The 17,009-nt window shown below is 34.1% G+C and overlaps 1 protein-coding gene across 2 annotated transcripts in view; it reads left to right on the plus strand.

Moving 5' to 3' along the window:
• NEK7 (NIMA related kinase 7) overlaps window positions 1–17,009 on the plus strand; it is a 153,963-nt gene that overhangs the window by 103,221 nt on the left and 33,733 nt on the right. For both annotated transcript variants that reach the window (XM_026480711.4, XM_057314785.1), the window contains 2 exons: window positions 8,959–9,067; window positions 9,963–10,070. In XM_026480711.4, the coding sequence (XP_026336496.1) occupies window positions 8,959–9,067; window positions 9,963–10,070 (217 nt within the window). The remainder of the gene's footprint in view (window positions 1–8,958; window positions 9,068–9,962; window positions 10,071–17,009) is intronic.

Consider the following 17,009-nt stretch of genomic DNA (forward strand, 5'->3'; position numbering starts at 1 on the left):
TCATGTGGTAATTCCATTTTTAATTTTTTAGGGATACTCCTTACTGTTTTCCATAGTGGTTGTACCAGTTTACAGCCCCACCAACACTGTACAAGAGTTCCATGCCAGCATTTTTTATCTTTTGTTGTTTTTGGTGATGGCCATTCTGACAGGCACGAGGCAATATCTCATTGTGATTTTGATTTGCATTTCTCTAATGACTAGTGTTGTTGAGCATCTTTTCATGTACCTCTTGGCCATTCATATATCTTCTTCGGAAAAATGTCTATTTAGGTCTTTGCCCATTTTTTAATTGCATGATTATTATTACTATTTGCTATTGAGATATATTAGTTCTTTATATGTTTTGGATATTAAGTCCTTATCAGATCTATGGTTTGGAAAAATTTTTTTCACATTCCATAGGTTGCCTTTTTGTGTTGTTGATCATTTCTTCTGAAGCTTTTTAGTTTAATACGGTGACACTTGTTTATTTTGTTGTTGTGGCAGCTTATGCTTTAGGTGTCCTTTCTGAACATTTGCTGCCAAGACCCATGTCAAGGAGGTTTTTTCCTTTTTTTTAGGAATTTTGTGGTTTTCATCATTTCCTTCTAGTTTCATTCTTTCACATGTGAATATCCACTTTCCTCAGCACCATTTATTGAGGAGACTGTTTTTTCTCCACTGAGTATTCTTAGCTCCCTTGTCCAATATTAGTTGACTGTACATGCTTGGGTTTATTTCTGGGCTCTCAATTCTGTTTTACTGATCTGTTTCTTTTTATGACAGTACCATACTATTTTGATTACTACAGCTTTATAGTATAGCTTGAAATCAAGAAGTGTGATGTCTGCCACTTTGTTATTCTTTCTTAGGATTGCTTTGGCTTTGCTATTTGGGGTCTTTTGTGGTTCTGTTTAAGTTTTAGAATTGTTTTTTCTACTTCCATAAAAAAATGCCATCGGAATCCTGATAGGGATTGCCTTGAATCTGTAGATAGCTTTTGGTAGTATTGACATTTAAACAATTTAAAATTCTTCCAACTCTGAACACAGGATGCTTTTCCATTTATTTTAGTGCCTCCTTTGATTTCTTTCATCAATGTCTTATCATTTTTAGAGTAGAAAACTCCTTGGTTAAATTTATTCCTAAAATTTTTTTGTGTTTTATTGGTTTTGATGCTATAGAATCATTTCCTTTATTTCTTTTTCAGATAACTTATTGTTAGTATATAGAAACACTACTGATTTTAGTACATTAATTTTGTTTCCTGTAACTTTACTGAATTCATTGATTAGAATTAACATGTTTTTGGTTGAGTCTTTAGGATTTTCTGTGTATATAAAATCAAGTCATCTACAAATAGAGTTTTACTCCTTCCTTTCCAATTCTGATACCTTTTATTTCTTTTCTCTTGTGTGTTTGCTCTGGCAAGGACTACTACAATGTTGAATAAGAGTGATGAGAGTAGGGGCGCCTGGGTAGCGCAGTCGCTGAAGCGTCTGCCTTCCGCTCGGGGCGTGGTCCCGGCGTTCCGGGATCGAGTCCCACATCGGGCTCCTCTGCTGGGAGCCTGCTTCTTCCTCTCTCGCTCGCCTGCTCTGTTCCCTCTCTCTCTGGCTGTCTCTCTGTCGCATAAATAAATGAAATCTTTAAAAAAAAAAAAAAAGAGTGATGAGAGTAGGCATCTCTGTCTTTTTCCTGATCTGGGCTAACTTTTCTTAATATATGTAGATAATATGCTGTCTTCTTGAATATGCAACTTGTATTTTCTGCATTGTTACCACTTGTATGGCATTCTCTTTAAATTTGGTAGAAAGCTTAAGACTCCTTTATACACACATAAAGTTAATTTTATATGTTGATTTTTACTGTGTTTAGAAATTCACTTTGTATTTTTCTTTTACTGCCAATTATCACAAAGTTATCAACTTAAAACAACACAAATATATTATCTCACAGTTTCTGTGGGTCAGTGAGTTCATATACTAGTTAGTGGGTTTTCTGCTCAAGGTCTTATAAGACTGAAATCAAGGTGCCAGCTGGGGCTGTGATTTCATCTGAGAGTAAGGGTTTTCTTCCATGTTTGCTGGTTGGTTAAAAGAATTCAGTTCCTGGCAGTTACATGACTAAAGTCCCTACTGTCTTTGTGGTTATCAGCTAGGGACCATCCTTGGGTCTTAGAGGTCTCCTGCTGTTCCCTGCCACATGGCCCTCTCCATACCCTGGCAGTTTTTTCCCTTGAGGTCTGCAGTCCAGTCTCTCTGGCTTTGAATCTCTACCTTTTTTGAAGGGCTTACTGGGTTAGGCCAGGCCTACCCATGATAATCTCCTTTTTGGTTAACTCAAAAGCAGCCTTAATTACATCAGCAAAATCCTTCTGCCATATAAGACAACGTGATAGAGGAATAATAATTCATCATATTCACAACTCAACTTATACTCAAGGGGAGGGAATTACATACCAGAGCTTGGGGATTTGGGGGGGTGAGGTTTGTCCTAGAATTCTGCATACCACAGGCTTTGATAAATTAGCTAAAATATTAACAGTGTTTTAAAGATAATTATTATCTCCGAATATTAGAACTTATAAATCTTGTTCCCCTTTTTGGTGTGGTGGTTTTTTACATTTGCAGACACATTTTTATTTGTACTTATCCAAATTTAGAGGCTGGACTGGAAATAAAATCACTTTGAAGTGTCTTTTACACTTTTGACCTTTGAGTCCTTAAAGCAATAAAATCTTCCCAGTAGTACCATCTGTCTTGGATAACTCTGATTTATAGTTTATGAGGACACCTACACTTTCCATTTCAGCATCTGGCATAAAATGTGTAGTCCAAGCCAGGCAACCATGAGAATTGCCAGTGATTCCAGTGTGGTCTGTTTCCCTCTGAGTCTTCTGTATAAGATTGTTGTCTATGTTATATATGACCTTACAATTATTTAGAAGTTTAAGGTTGCAAATCAATGGCACTATCTGAAAAAAATCCATACAGAGTTGAATATTATATGCATAGGTATATGTACATAGTTACCTACTCATAATGCATGAACAACCATGTGTTTGTATATCCATCTAGATTTATGTCTATATTGGTATGTATGTGTAGGTGTGTTATACAGAATTATTTGTATAAAAGCAGTGTTGCTGATAAAATATCACCTGGGTTTTCTTTGATACTGAAGTAACTTCATAGTAAAGTCATATAGAACTTAGGGATTTTAATAAATTAAAAATTATGTATCCTAATGACCATTATATAGTTCTGTGAGCATAACTAAAAGGTGATATACAACTTTTGAACTGTATTTAGTTGGGAAAATTAGAAGATACATTTTCAAAGGACATCTTGCTCTTTACATTTATGGTAATACTGATCTAAAGCTGCCTTTTAAAAATCATGTAACATCACAAGCAGCAGTACTGGTAGCTATAAATAGTTAAGTAGAGAAGAGATACAGACTCCTGTCTTTTTTTTTTTTTTTTCCTAAATGGATTTCTACCAAGAGACTTTTACTGTCTCATTATTGTTCTGCTGTGTTTCCCTTGTCCATTAAGAATATTGAAATATCTTTCCAGCTATCCTACCAATGCCTGGCAAAAGAGAACCAGAAAGAATGTATTAAAGAGGCAAATGTTTCCGTTTATCTTTGTGACCTTGTGTCTTCCTGAAGATTGACTTTCTGCTTTTGTGTATCACTCTTTCTGTCTCTAGTACTCACATGCAGCAAAGAAAACGGCTTAAAGATTTCCAAGTATCTTCTCTATTATTTTTAACATGGAAGCTTCTCTTAAAAATTATCCACATTTCAGCAATGCAGGGATTATTCCTTGTAGTAATTCTGATGCATTCATATATTTTTTATTGATTTTTTTTATGTCCTTAGTTTCCTCAATATCAATGTGCTAATGTTCAGAAGGCAACTTCTTTGGGGGAAAAACATTGTGACTTTATAGGAGCTTATTTTTCTTGTTTGTTACATAACTCAAGGATTTTTTTCCCCCCAAGGCTTAATTGCTCAGAGAAAAGTCTTTACCCTTTCTACCCTAAGATGAAACATATTTCAGCTTCCTTAATAACCCATACAATTTTGATATGGGAGAATGAATAGATTATATTGATATTCTATTAAATTATAATCTAGAAACAGCTGAATACTCTTAGTGGGTTTTCCGACATTACACAAAAGGAAAAAGACAAGGGAGCTTGCATGGGAAATATGTTATCAAAGTAGATAAACTCAGATGCCGGTGATAAGTATTTTCAGTGGTCTCATGGCTGCCAGTCCCATTCCACTTCACACCTTCTAGAGTGACTTCAGATTGCTGAATTTTATTCAGAGTGCCAAGAGTGAAAATATTCACATGCTGCAAATTAGTATTACAAACCAAAATTCTAATGGAGACACAACTATTTTACCCATTTATGTAATTCTCAGAATTATGTATAGCAAGTATTTGTGCGGTTTAGTCTGTTGAGACTTCCTTATACCTTCAGAGGAAAGATGTTTCTGCAGAAAGATTAATATATAATACAAATCGCACTTAGAACCATCACTTACGCTTTCAGAAGCATCCTCTCCTTTCGATCACCTAGTCGCTGTGCATTGAATTTCTTTGAAACAACCACTGCAAAAATGTAGTCTTATGAAAATGCATTATAATTACAGAGATATGTTTGGGAACATAACATCCCTTCTGATGGTAAATGTTTGACCTATTGCAAGTTTCTCTAACTACCTGTCATCTCATGTGAAGATCATTTATAGTATTAACTGGACCTATGGGGATCTCTGAGGTATTACTATTATTATTATTATTTGCTTTGTCTTTATTAACTGGAGGTTTAAAGAATAGGATGTACCAGTAAAGTAGCATTATTTTTATGTGTGAAAATGTGCCAAGCAGGCATTTCTTTAAGTTTTATTTGTACCTGAGATTGTAGAACCATAGATTCTATTTTAGAGGCATTGGGGACCTTATAGCTCATCTCCAGACTCTGTTCAATATAGGAGAGGAAATTGAGGCCTGCCAAGGTTAAGTGGCATGCTCAAGGTAACACAGCCAGTTATGTCAAGGCTCGTAATCAGGTCTTTATAAAAGGTGATAATAACAGATTATGTTAGTGGCACGTTAAACATCTGACAACATTCCTAAGCAGGAAATATATCCTTATATTTAGCATAAATTATTTACTTCTTCTTGTTGGATACTTGGAAGAGATGGAGCTGGTGCTTGTAGTTCTAGTTCTCTTGTTACTTCATTATTTCTCATTATTTAATTATCTTTTTTCCTACTCTTCTGCAGGAATGCCTTGCATACCTTTTTGTTTTTGTTTTAACTGCAGCAGTACATTTCTAAAAGATTCTGTGCATATTGTTCCCAGGAGCAGCTATATAATTGTGGGTCCTTCATTGTAAAATAGTTAAGAATTTCAGGATGGCAACAACAGAGCATTAAACTAAATACAGTGCCCTGCATGACTACACAGCTTGCATGCTCATGAAACCAGCCCTGGTTGTTCTAGATGTTTTGTCTGAAACTTTCTTCTTTAAAGAATAACATTCCAAACTGTGGACTTAAAAATTTTGATATACCATGGAGATTATTTTTTTTAGTAAAACAAGAATATAATTTTCTGTGTTTTCTCCGTGGATGAGTTTATTATAGGTAATATCATTGAAGCTTTTCCCAAAATTTCTTGAGTAGGAACATTAGAATTGCAAAACTTAGAAATAAGTAATGCATATGTTCCATTTGGAGTGATGGTCTAGAGTGCAGGAACCAGGTGATCCAGTTCAGTCCAAAAAATGGTCCTTACATATTCAGTTGTCCACTATATAATTGGATTTGGTCTTGGGTATTTAATTTGGAGAAGGGTGTTAGATGATTTTTTTTTAAAGGTGTGACTATTTTCCAGCATCTTCAAATGGAAGCAGCTTGCCTTAGCTGTCCTCTTTTATATTAACATATATGTATATACATCGCTTAAGTGGCAGTGTGAATATATTTTACCAGGTATGCTGAATTTCACCTAAGAGAAGCGCTGGTAATCTCTTTACACATAAGTGAGGATGTAATATATTCTCATGTTTTATATGTACGTTGACTAGCTTTTTGATACATCTGTTTCTTGAATTTGAATAATGTTCAGTGTTAGTAAATAGGTTTTTAGAATAAACAGAATTTGAAGCTTTGCAGAGTGAAAAGACTAGCCTGGTTTTTTCAAAAAAAGACTAAATAGAAGTTTCCAAGTGATCAGGTATACCTGAGTGCCAATTTCTGCCTCTTTATAAATTTTTAGATATTTTATTTTCAGGTAAAAAAAAACTTGAAATTCTGTTTCATAACATAAATATAGTAAAGTGCCATATTGTACAATCTTCCTTTTCACATAAATGTTTATTGAGACCTTTAAAAAATTTGGCTACATTATTTCTTGCTTTATTAAAAACTTATTGCATGACAAATATTTGTGCATTTTTAATTTCTGTATGTTGGCATTAGATTTTAATCTAGTGCCAAATAGTAATATAGGGCTGTCTTTTTTAGAGAAGAGCAGGATTTTTTAACAGTAATGCTATTTGACTAAAGAATTAACAGATATGTGTATATTAGAACACATCTCAAGAGAAGATCCTTTTTTTTTTTAATACTTTAGCATTATGAAAGTTTCTGTCCTGTAATGGTAATATAAATTTTACCAGTAGTAAAAAGAATTCAGATTTTCATTGCCTTTTTTTTTGTTCATCCTCTCTTTAAGAGATGGCCAACAGTGCCACCATCAGAACAGACATGCTTTTCTCATCATAAGTATTGGTTTTGTAAAAACAAAAAAATCAAAACCCAAAAAAACCCTACACTTAAGAAGTGGTAGAAAACTGCATGTGGTGAAACAGATAAAACATATTGTGAGATACCAATGACATGATGAAACTGCCCCTGATTTCTTTTATGATCAAATCAAGTTCATAAAATTATTCTTCAGAAACCTGTTATTAATTTGGACACTTATGTTTTTGCCAGGTCATTCTGTCTAGGTAGCATTATATTGATGTCAATTTATTGTCTTCATCTTTAATTTGTTGTTCAAAGAGACAGGCTCAAAGAATATAAAAACATGAAAATGATCAGACTGTCTTGGTCTGATAACATTGTCCCTAATGTGCATTTTGAGGGCCATTTTTTCATTCTGGCCCTCATTTTTCATTTTTCATTCATTCATTGAAATTTCATTTCAATTCATATATATGATTTATTTTTTTAAATAATGAGACCTTAAAAGTAAGCTGCCAAATTAATCATAATTATGATTTCAGAATCTATATTAAAGCATAAAATTTTTCTTTCATGGTCTGATGCTTACATGATGCAGTATATTTATTTTTGAATGAAAAGAAACCTGGTCCCCATATTCCTGTTGACATCAAACAGTCTTCTGATATGCTAATCCAGCATCAGGGAGAGCACATAGACAGGCTTTATTTGGACTCATTCCAAATCTGAAAGAAAATTATATCTATCGAACTGATTTTGCAGCATGGCCCCCTTAGAATGAAAAGTGATGTTGACATAGTCTGCAATTAAAAATACTTAATATTGAAACATGATATAGGAGGTTTTCAGCATTTTAATAATACCCTGATTTGCTTTTTAATTACCTGGTCATCTAATTGTTATTTGCTTTTTGCTACTGATGTTAATAGCCATTGAAATTACTAAGTTCATTTCCGTAGTATGTGTTATAAGAAATGTTAACCTAAAGTTATTGGCTTTTCCTTAAACGTTTATCCTTTTGGTATTTGAGTACATATGTGACAGTAGGTATAATCTTTTGCTAAGTATGAAATAGGGATATCAGCAGATTTCCCTGCGTTGTTTTTCCTTTCAGCCTGCCCTCAGATGGTCACAGGGATAAAAAATTGACAGAGAAACTTGTTTTGGAGTTACCCGAATTATAGTTTCTCCATTTTCAGTAACAAATCAAATCAGTTGAATTTCTAAAAACATTTCCAGATAAAATGCACTATAGTAGATATTTAAATGTTGATATCTGTTAATAACTATTTGTATATGTAAAAAGTTAAAATTATCAGAAAATGCCACAAAAACCTGTTTAAATGTAGTATTTCATGTTGGTCATTTATAAATATTGTTAAATAAGAAACCGGTTGCATTTTTGTTTTAGACAAATAATTTTTATATAATAAATCTTAATGAATTTTAGGAAACTAAGAACTTTGTTCTTGAAGGAAGTATATTCTTCTAGCAAATTTAATGTAGGAAAATGGGCATAAATATATTACCTCTGTTTTTGCAGTTCTTTTTGTGATTGCTTTCTTATGCACGATGGCCACTCTTTCCCAGCTAGTTTGTTGGTGCTCAGCTTTTTGCTTGGACCTTTCTATAATGCTTTTCTTCCATGAAGTTTGGTTTCACCCACCCAAAGTACAGGTTTGACTTCTAATGTGCAATAGAAATATTCATGAAAACTTTTTACATAAATCTCTTTAATTTTTAATAAATTAACTGATATTTCAAATCACCAAGGTGGTTCAATATTTAAAAGGAATTCTATAGTGAAACCTTCTGTCAGGAGAAGAATTGTCTTTTAACGACCATAATTACCTTCAGGTTTCCAGACTATTTTATTCTCGGTTTTCGTAAAATGAAATTTGACATCATCCTTTTAGGATAGGAAATTATTTTACATAGATGCTAACTTTTTGAAATATTGGACATCACAGAGATGTAGCATTAAATGGTCTGTGCTAACTTGAGAAATAATAGTGAGAAATTTAAGCTAATATGTCAGGTAAAATTCTTGGAATCATCTCGCTGTGGGAAATCGTACGCTTTTTAGTTGGCGATAGATAGATAAAAGTGTTTTTCTGACTTAAGGCATTTTGCATGTCAGAATCTAGTCTTAAGATATTTTAATTCCTAATAATTCTAATTTTTAATTTTTTAAAAAGCATTTTAAGAAACAAAAGAGGCTAATTCCTGAAAGGACTGTTTGGAAGTACTTTGTTCAACTCTGCAGTGCGTTGGAACACATGCATTCTCGACGAGTCATGCATAGAGGTAGGATAAAAATCACAAATACTTTCTAATGTTGTTTAAAATGGTGCAAGTTATTAGGCAATTTAAGAATAAAAACCTTCTAGTCATGGCATAGTATCATGCTTTCTCTGCTAATTTATTTCCAAATTAGCATTTACTAGGATGAAAAACCTTTAAGTAAAGCCCTACTTGTTTTAAATAAGAATGAGAATTAGTTATCATTCGGCTTGCCTCTTCTGAGCATCTTACTGATTATGTTGGTAACTTAAGAAAAGATGCAGGAAAGCAGTTGACTATGCATAAGGAAGATTCCTCTTTCAAAGAAACAGTGTATATTAGGGCCACTTCGTTTCTTAATTTTTAACATTAGCTCTTAATATATTCTTGATTGTCAGTCCAATAGTTGGGCAGGGCATGTAAAGATGACCTCACTTAGGAATTGATCCTCTGATTTTGGGGTGTGAAAAATTTCAATACGGTTTTTTAAGCAATTATGATTTCTGAGATCATCTAAATAAATAATTATGTTCATAATAGAGTTATGATTTTATATTTTATGTAAATGTATCAATATATCAGTGTTTAATAAGATATTTAATATTGATATAAAACAGACATAAATTTATTTTGTGCTTTGAATTCCACAAAAGTTTATTTGAAAATGAATTTTAAATGAAAATTAGTAGCAGTTTCCATCATGCTGCATTGATGATTATTTCTCTGTTAGGGGACTGAGAACTCAGAAATAATGAAGATATATCAAAATTATTCAAAATAAAGCAATTGGGTCAAAATTCAAACTGACTTTCTTTCATTTTTAAGATAGATTTTAAATTCTGCCATGAAAAGTATTTTAATCCCTTGAAAATACCTAAGCTGACATCATCTTTCACCTGATTCCTTCATCTGTTCACAGATATAAAACCCGCTAATGTGTTCATTACAGCCACTGGAGTGGTCAAACTTGGAGATCTTGGGCTTGGTCGGTTTTTCAGCTCCAAAACCACAGCTGCACATTCTTTAGGTAAGAGACACAGTATAATTTCATTCAGTTATCATGTGCCTGCATGTGTGTGTGTGTGTGTGTGTGTGTGTGTGTGTGTGGTGAAAAACAACATAAGGGATGTACTAATTATATGCCAGCTCTTACATTCTAAATACGACTATTTTTAAAATCATCAGACCCTGAGTAGATCCCTGTAACTCTGTATTAGACATAATGTGTCCATTCACATGACAGTTGGATACTTCTGTTAATTTGACCCCAGGTAGACATTTGGTTAAAAAAAAATGCTAATAAACAAACTTGGTTTTAACAGTTGCCGTGGAGCATTCCTTTCATTCTTCATTTAACAATATTGAGATAATATGGAGATAATATGATGATTAAACCATATCTTGAAAGAGGACTTCACCTATTTAAAAATACCATAGTAATTTGTAAATGTTGATTTATTAAACTGATACGTGTAGTTGTGATTACTGCAGAGGGGAAAACCTAAAGACAGTCTATAACTAATGAGGAAAATATTCTCCTAAATTATATAGAAGATATCTGCAGTTTACATTCTAGAACTAATAATACAGCAGTGTCCCTTATATCTAAAATAAAACTGAATGTAGCTTTTACAACATTATATTAACAATGGAAAGAAAGTTGTCCACTTTAGAAACAATGGAAATTACTAGAAAGAAATAATTTTTTAATCAAATAACCTGAAGAGAGTGACAGAGCTTCTCTTAAAACTCTTCACATCACATTTTGTTCTTGTAAAAATAAAACTTAGATAAAATGGTGACAACCAGAATAAAATAAGAATTAAGATAAAAATAAGTTGACTTTAATTTAATAGTGCCCCATCTTTGGCGTCATAATTTCATTGAAAACCATTAAATTTTTTGGTAAAACTGTGTTTAAATGTGAAATAAAAAACTTTAAAATGGCCTGATGAAGAATAAGTGAGTTACACTAAATAGTGCAGCAGTGAAACGAGCATCTGGATTAGTCGACTAGACTTTTTAAAGTTTTTCCAGCTTTGTTAGTAAGACTCTGTGTAGCCTTGAACCTGTCATTTAATTTTTTTATGTCTAGAACAGTATCTGACACATAAGTTAGGTACCCGAACACTGTTTGCTGAATGACAAAATATGGGATCCTGGGTTAAAGAGTGGTAGAAAGATAATACTTTACCCTTTTCGCAGAGTTTTAATTTTGTCAAATATTTTAAGAAAATAAAGTTTCAAGTGATGTCGAGTAATATCGAGTAATACTGTCTTATTCCCTTTCACTTTACATTTATTTTTAGGAAGCATTACACATTTTTCTAGTTAAGAGGATTTGATATGAAATTCTATGAGAAATGCATAAATTTTAGTAGCTTTTCACAAGATTTATTTGGAAATTACAACTCTTACAATGCAGATAATAGAAGATTTCTATGAAGAAAATGTAGACTATTATGTCAGTGTCATGTCTCACAGTAAAAGTAACATGTTTTCACTTTGTTACTCACCTGAATGTCTTAACAGCATTCTGTCACTTGTTTACCTAGAAATGCTAAGTTACACTTACAGACACACACGCGTGCGCGCGCGCGCACACACACACACACCTGCACATACCCATGCTCATGCACACATGTGTATTTTTTAAATGCTGCTTTGCAGACTGTCACTCTGAGCATACTGTAGTCACCTGACTCTAAGGATCCAGCAAATGAAACTAAGATCTTAACAGTTTTGCAAATGGACTTCTTTAGCTTGCCTGCCACTGCCTCGTATGAAAGTTCTAAACAGGGTTGACAAACATGCATCTTCAAGTTTAGGTGATGCGTTAGTCCAAATTACGTGATACAGAGAGTAAATTCATTAAGAAATTCTATAACATAAGGTTTTATCTAAATCAGTTTATGTAGGGTTATGTAGTTTTATGTATATATGTAAGTATATGTGTATGTACATAAAATAAAGGGGGATACACATAATTACAAAACATTCTAAGATACTACCTGTAGTATAGCCAGTGAGGAAGTAGCAACGAGACACTTTCTTTGATGAATGAATCGGTAGAAAAAGAATTTCTTTCGCAAGTATTTTTTCCCATATTATTTTGAGAAAAAAATATTATTATTTTTTTTAAAGATTTTATTTATTCATTTGAGACAGAGAGATAACATGACAGGGGGAGAGACAGGGGGAGAGGGAGAAGCAGACTCCCTGCTGAGCCAGGAGCCAGATGTGGGGCTCGATCCCAGGACCCTGGGATCATGACCTGGGCTGAAGGCAGATGCTTAACCATCTGAGCCACCCAGGCGCCCCGAGAAAAAAATATTCTTAAAATAAGAAAATTTCTTTTTTTCCTGCTTGTCTTCTCTGCAAAGTAGATTTTGATGTCTGAAACTAACGTTCAGTAAGCAAAGGGTAGTGAACATCAAGAATTAAAGGTTGAAATCTGGCCTACCATGGCGAGGTGGACCCAGTAAAAAACCTATTTAGAAGGATCAGGAAAAATTCTCTGCTAATAAAGAATATAAAATAACAAGGACATAAATCCTGACACAGACTTAGTTTGTTGACTTTTGTTACTTTTAAATTATTGCCCTCATATGTTATTGTCATGTATTTTTATTTTTAAGAGCAAATTGGTAAGGTTACTTCTAAGAGTTGGTTACAAAAAGCAATTGAAAATGTGGCACCTATACGAATTAATTTTGCTTGTAGAAAATATGATAAAATTATAGATTTTATTCTGTGTTGATTTGTTTTCTGATTTTACTGAGGATAATATCTCTAGGGCATGATTTATCCCTAGAGCAGGTCTAAATTTTAATGAAACTACAAATAAGTGAGATCTATATGTAGTTCATACAGTTTACGTTAAATGAAGTTGATCTTGGAGCCCAATTTCATTCAACTGTGTAAAGATGTTTTTAGGAGTTTAATTCAAAAAGGCAAAAATTAATAGGATTTTAAAACATCTTGTTACAGTTATACACTTACATTTTCTTTTTTCCAAGATATATATTATTATTCAGAAGTGAAATAAAGGATACTGTTTCTACTTATTTTGATTCATTAATAGGAACCCACACTTCCAAAATTTTTGTATTTTTAACAGTCCTTAAAAGATTGGCAAGCCTTTGAATCTTTCAGTTGTCTATTCATTTTGCATCACTTATTTGTATTATTTCATTTCGTGATCAAATCAACATGCAGTAAAATCTATAGTTCTCTCACATTTTCTGTAGCAAATAAATTGTACAGGTGGTCACATTTTGTAGTGTTTCCAGAACCATTTTTCTTAATTAAAAGTATGTCAATAAGGAATAGGATAATTTCTTGAAAACAAGCTTAAAAATTACAAATACAGAATCTGATGTTCCTGGATGTTCAAACCACGTTCAAATCCTCAGAATTGAAAAAAAAAAAAAAATCTCAGAGGCCTTCACTTTTTCTTCTACTTCCTCCCTGCTCCCACCACATACAGAGAATCACAATCTTTCTCTTTTCTATTCCCTCTTAATCCATAGTGGCTTTATGTTTAAACTAGGAAAATATTCTCTTGTTTCTAGTGTTTTTTAAAAAATCAACTATATATATTCCCAGCAGAGTTATCTTCCTAAAAGAGGTCATCTGATTATGTCACTTTCCCCCAAATCCTTGATGGTTCCCTGTTCCCTAAAGGATATCATGCAAAGTCCTTAGCTGAGTAGTTCGGGTCCTCTAGAGTTTGATGTCCTCCGTAACTTTCCATTGTTGCCATTGACTGCACAGCCCTCCCTCATTATGTGCCAGCCGTGTTTTTCCTCTTGCTTTGTTCTGAATATGAGAAATAGCATGATGTTTTGGAGAGAATGGAGGACATCTGGATTTACATGTCCATTGTTCTGTAGGACTTTGATCAAGCTATTTATTAACTTTCTAACTTTTCAATTTCCAATTTATAAAAATAGAAGTGTGGATAATAACTATTCTATGTTGTGCCCTAATCTCTAATAAAACAATTATCTCTAATAATACATGAACATAAAGGTGTTTTCGTTCACCGTAATGTGCAGTTAAGTTGATTAGGTGGACATGACGCTGGTGTTGGTGGTGAAGATGTAGAAAAAGGAAGGGGGGGAAAAGGAGAAGGAATTCATGTACTGTTTATTATTCTGTTAAAATACCTGAATTGAATCATTTAAAAGACAGTTTTAATACCTTTCTTATGCATGTGCTATTCTAGGGACCAGGAACAAGCCTCAACGAGACCAGTCGTCTTCATAGATCTGATCTTATGGGGGGAAGGAATAGATAATCATCGTATGTCTTTGTATTTTTTATTTGTTAGCCATGTGACAGAGCATGCCTAGGAGGAGAATTATGTTAGAAGGGACATGGTCAGATAAGGCCTCTGCGAGGAGGTGGTGATGTTTGAACTGAGATCAGGATGGAGAAGAACCAGCTACACAGGGAACAATGTCTCGGGCTGATGGAAGAGCAGTTTACACAAAGAGGCCGACTCAGGATAAGCTCTGTCTGTAGAAAGTTTGCTGGAGCGGGGTGAAGGAAGAGTCTTAGCCAGATGTGGGAAAAGTTCACATTTCATTCCAAGTGCGGTGGCGAGCTTCTGCAAGGCTATGGTGGGAGAACAACATGACGTGCTATGAAGACTGAAGCCATGAGCCTCTTTTGTCTTCTTCAGGATAATCATGCCCAGTGTAGTCTGCTGTTTTCAGGTTCTTCTGTGTCCGGTGGTTGCCCCCCTTTGTCTTTGAGTGTCTCTCAGGATATGCTACCCAAAGCTGAGCAGAGATACCGTATGAACTCATTAGCCCATAGAACAGAAAGTTCGTTGCTGCCTATACTCTATGATCTAGACAGTTCCTGTGTTTTTGTCCCCTTCCTCTTTTTGTACATGAATTTATGTTAAGTCCGATCTTCATTTAGTGCTTTCGTATTGATTTGGACGGAGGGTGTTGCTAGGGAGACTAATTGTAGAATTATATATAACCCTGTGAATCTTACCATTTTTTTTATATTGTCAACCTTATAAATGTTATAGGTGTTAGAAAATCTGTTATATATATATGTATGTATATATATCATACATATATGTATGATATATATACATATATGTATATATATGTATGTATATGTCTATTTCTTAAAATTTAAATGAGGACACATCTCTCTCCCTTAACTCAAACTTCTTGACAGTCTAGGTAAGTGGCTTTTAAATTTCTTCACAATGACCCCAGCAACATTGTGACCCCACAGGAACGTAACCATATATAATTAAAGCAAAAGTTTCATGTAATGGTGTTTTAACATTACAACTATGTTGTCTGCTCTATTTTATTTTCCTGAAAGTAATGCTAGTTGCAACCCACTAAACTGATTTTACAACTCATTAATTTGTAATGACCTGCAATTTGGAAAACACTGGTCTGTGTTTACAATGCTTTTTTTCTTTCTTTTTTTTTTAAAGATTTTATTTATTAATTTTGAGAGAGAGCATGAGCATGAGCTGGGGGGGTGGACAGAGGGAGAAGAAGAACAGACTCCCCACTGAGCAGGGAGCCTGACACGGGGATTGATCCCAGGACCCTGAGATCGTGACCTGAGCTTCTAATAAAGGCAGATGCTTAACCATCTGAGCCACCCAGGCTCCCCTACAATATTTTCATGCTGTTCCATTTATTTAAAGACAAATTCCCCCTTTTCTGCCTACTTTTAGACATTGTCCTGACTTGCTGCTTGGCTGTTAGGTCAGTTGATCAATCATAAATTCGTCATTTACAGTGTTTTCTGTGTTTCTGGGGGTGGGTAATAACATGCATGGTGGCTCTGTACAATTTGTAAGTCATTCCGTTCCCTAAGACCCTTCCCGAGATATGGGAACTGTGGGTATGGGTTATTCCCCTTCTAGAGTCACAAGAACTGAGGCACAGAGTGGTAAATGGACTGTGGCTAGAAGATAGTGAGTGGGTCTGTGGCTTCCTACTCCTGGCTTACTCTCCCAACAAAACTGATTTTTTCACCATATCAGTACCTCGTGGCATGTTCTCCTACTCTATTAATGTTGTCTTATTTGTTGTTTTTATTTCCATCTGCAGTTACCTTCTTCTGTTCTGTACATTGCCTAGCAACTCACATATGAGAGCAGAGTTTGCCCTCTCTCCTGGGCTTGACTGCTCTTGATGCTCCTAGATTAAGAAATAAACAGGAAAATACCTCTTGGATATTGAGGTCTTTCTTCACAGCCATTATGTCTACCGGTAACTTTGGCTAATATTACTGAGGAAGTGGCTCTTCTAAACTGAAAACTACAATTGGACCAAAACCTGTGAAATAGGAACATGGCAGTCAGGGTATATTTTTCTCACGTCACAAAATACAGAATATACTTTTGTTACACTTCTTTCTTAACTTCCTCTAAAGTCTCTGTTCAGCAGATGTTCTGACCCAGAGGCAACTTGCTAAGGGATCAAGTATCTTTACCTTTGAATATTTACAAATACAGGAGAATACACAGAATAATTTTTATGTATTCCAAATATATGATTTTTAGTAAAATCCTCATACTACCCTTATTTCTTATAATAATGACCCAGAGGAATCCTCTACTGCTATGAGATAGCAACAGCAGTAAGAAGGAATATGTATATAGCATTGTATAATTTACAAGCAGTTTTAAGGCACATTTTCTCCTTGTTCCTCAATGTTCTCTAGGTAGAGTGGCTGTTATAAAGTAGGAAACTGAGATCCTCTAATACTGAACCTGACCTCCACTCCTCTACCATCCCTAGAATTCCTGATCTTTACTTTATATAACTTTTCTTTTCTCATTAGGACTTCTTATCTTCCCATATGCTATAAAATGTATTTGTTATGCTTTGTACTTTTTGTCTCTCTCCTCCAGCTAAAATTTAACCTTCCTGAAGAAAGGGATCTTTGTGGTTTTGGTTTCCTGATGTGG

This window comes from Ursus arctos, unplaced genomic scaffold, assembly GCF_023065955.2.
Source record: "Ursus arctos isolate Adak ecotype North America unplaced genomic scaffold, UrsArc2.0 scaffold_2, whole genome shotgun sequence".
NCBI classification, from domain to species: Eukaryota; Metazoa; Chordata; class Mammalia; order Carnivora; family Ursidae; genus Ursus; species Ursus arctos.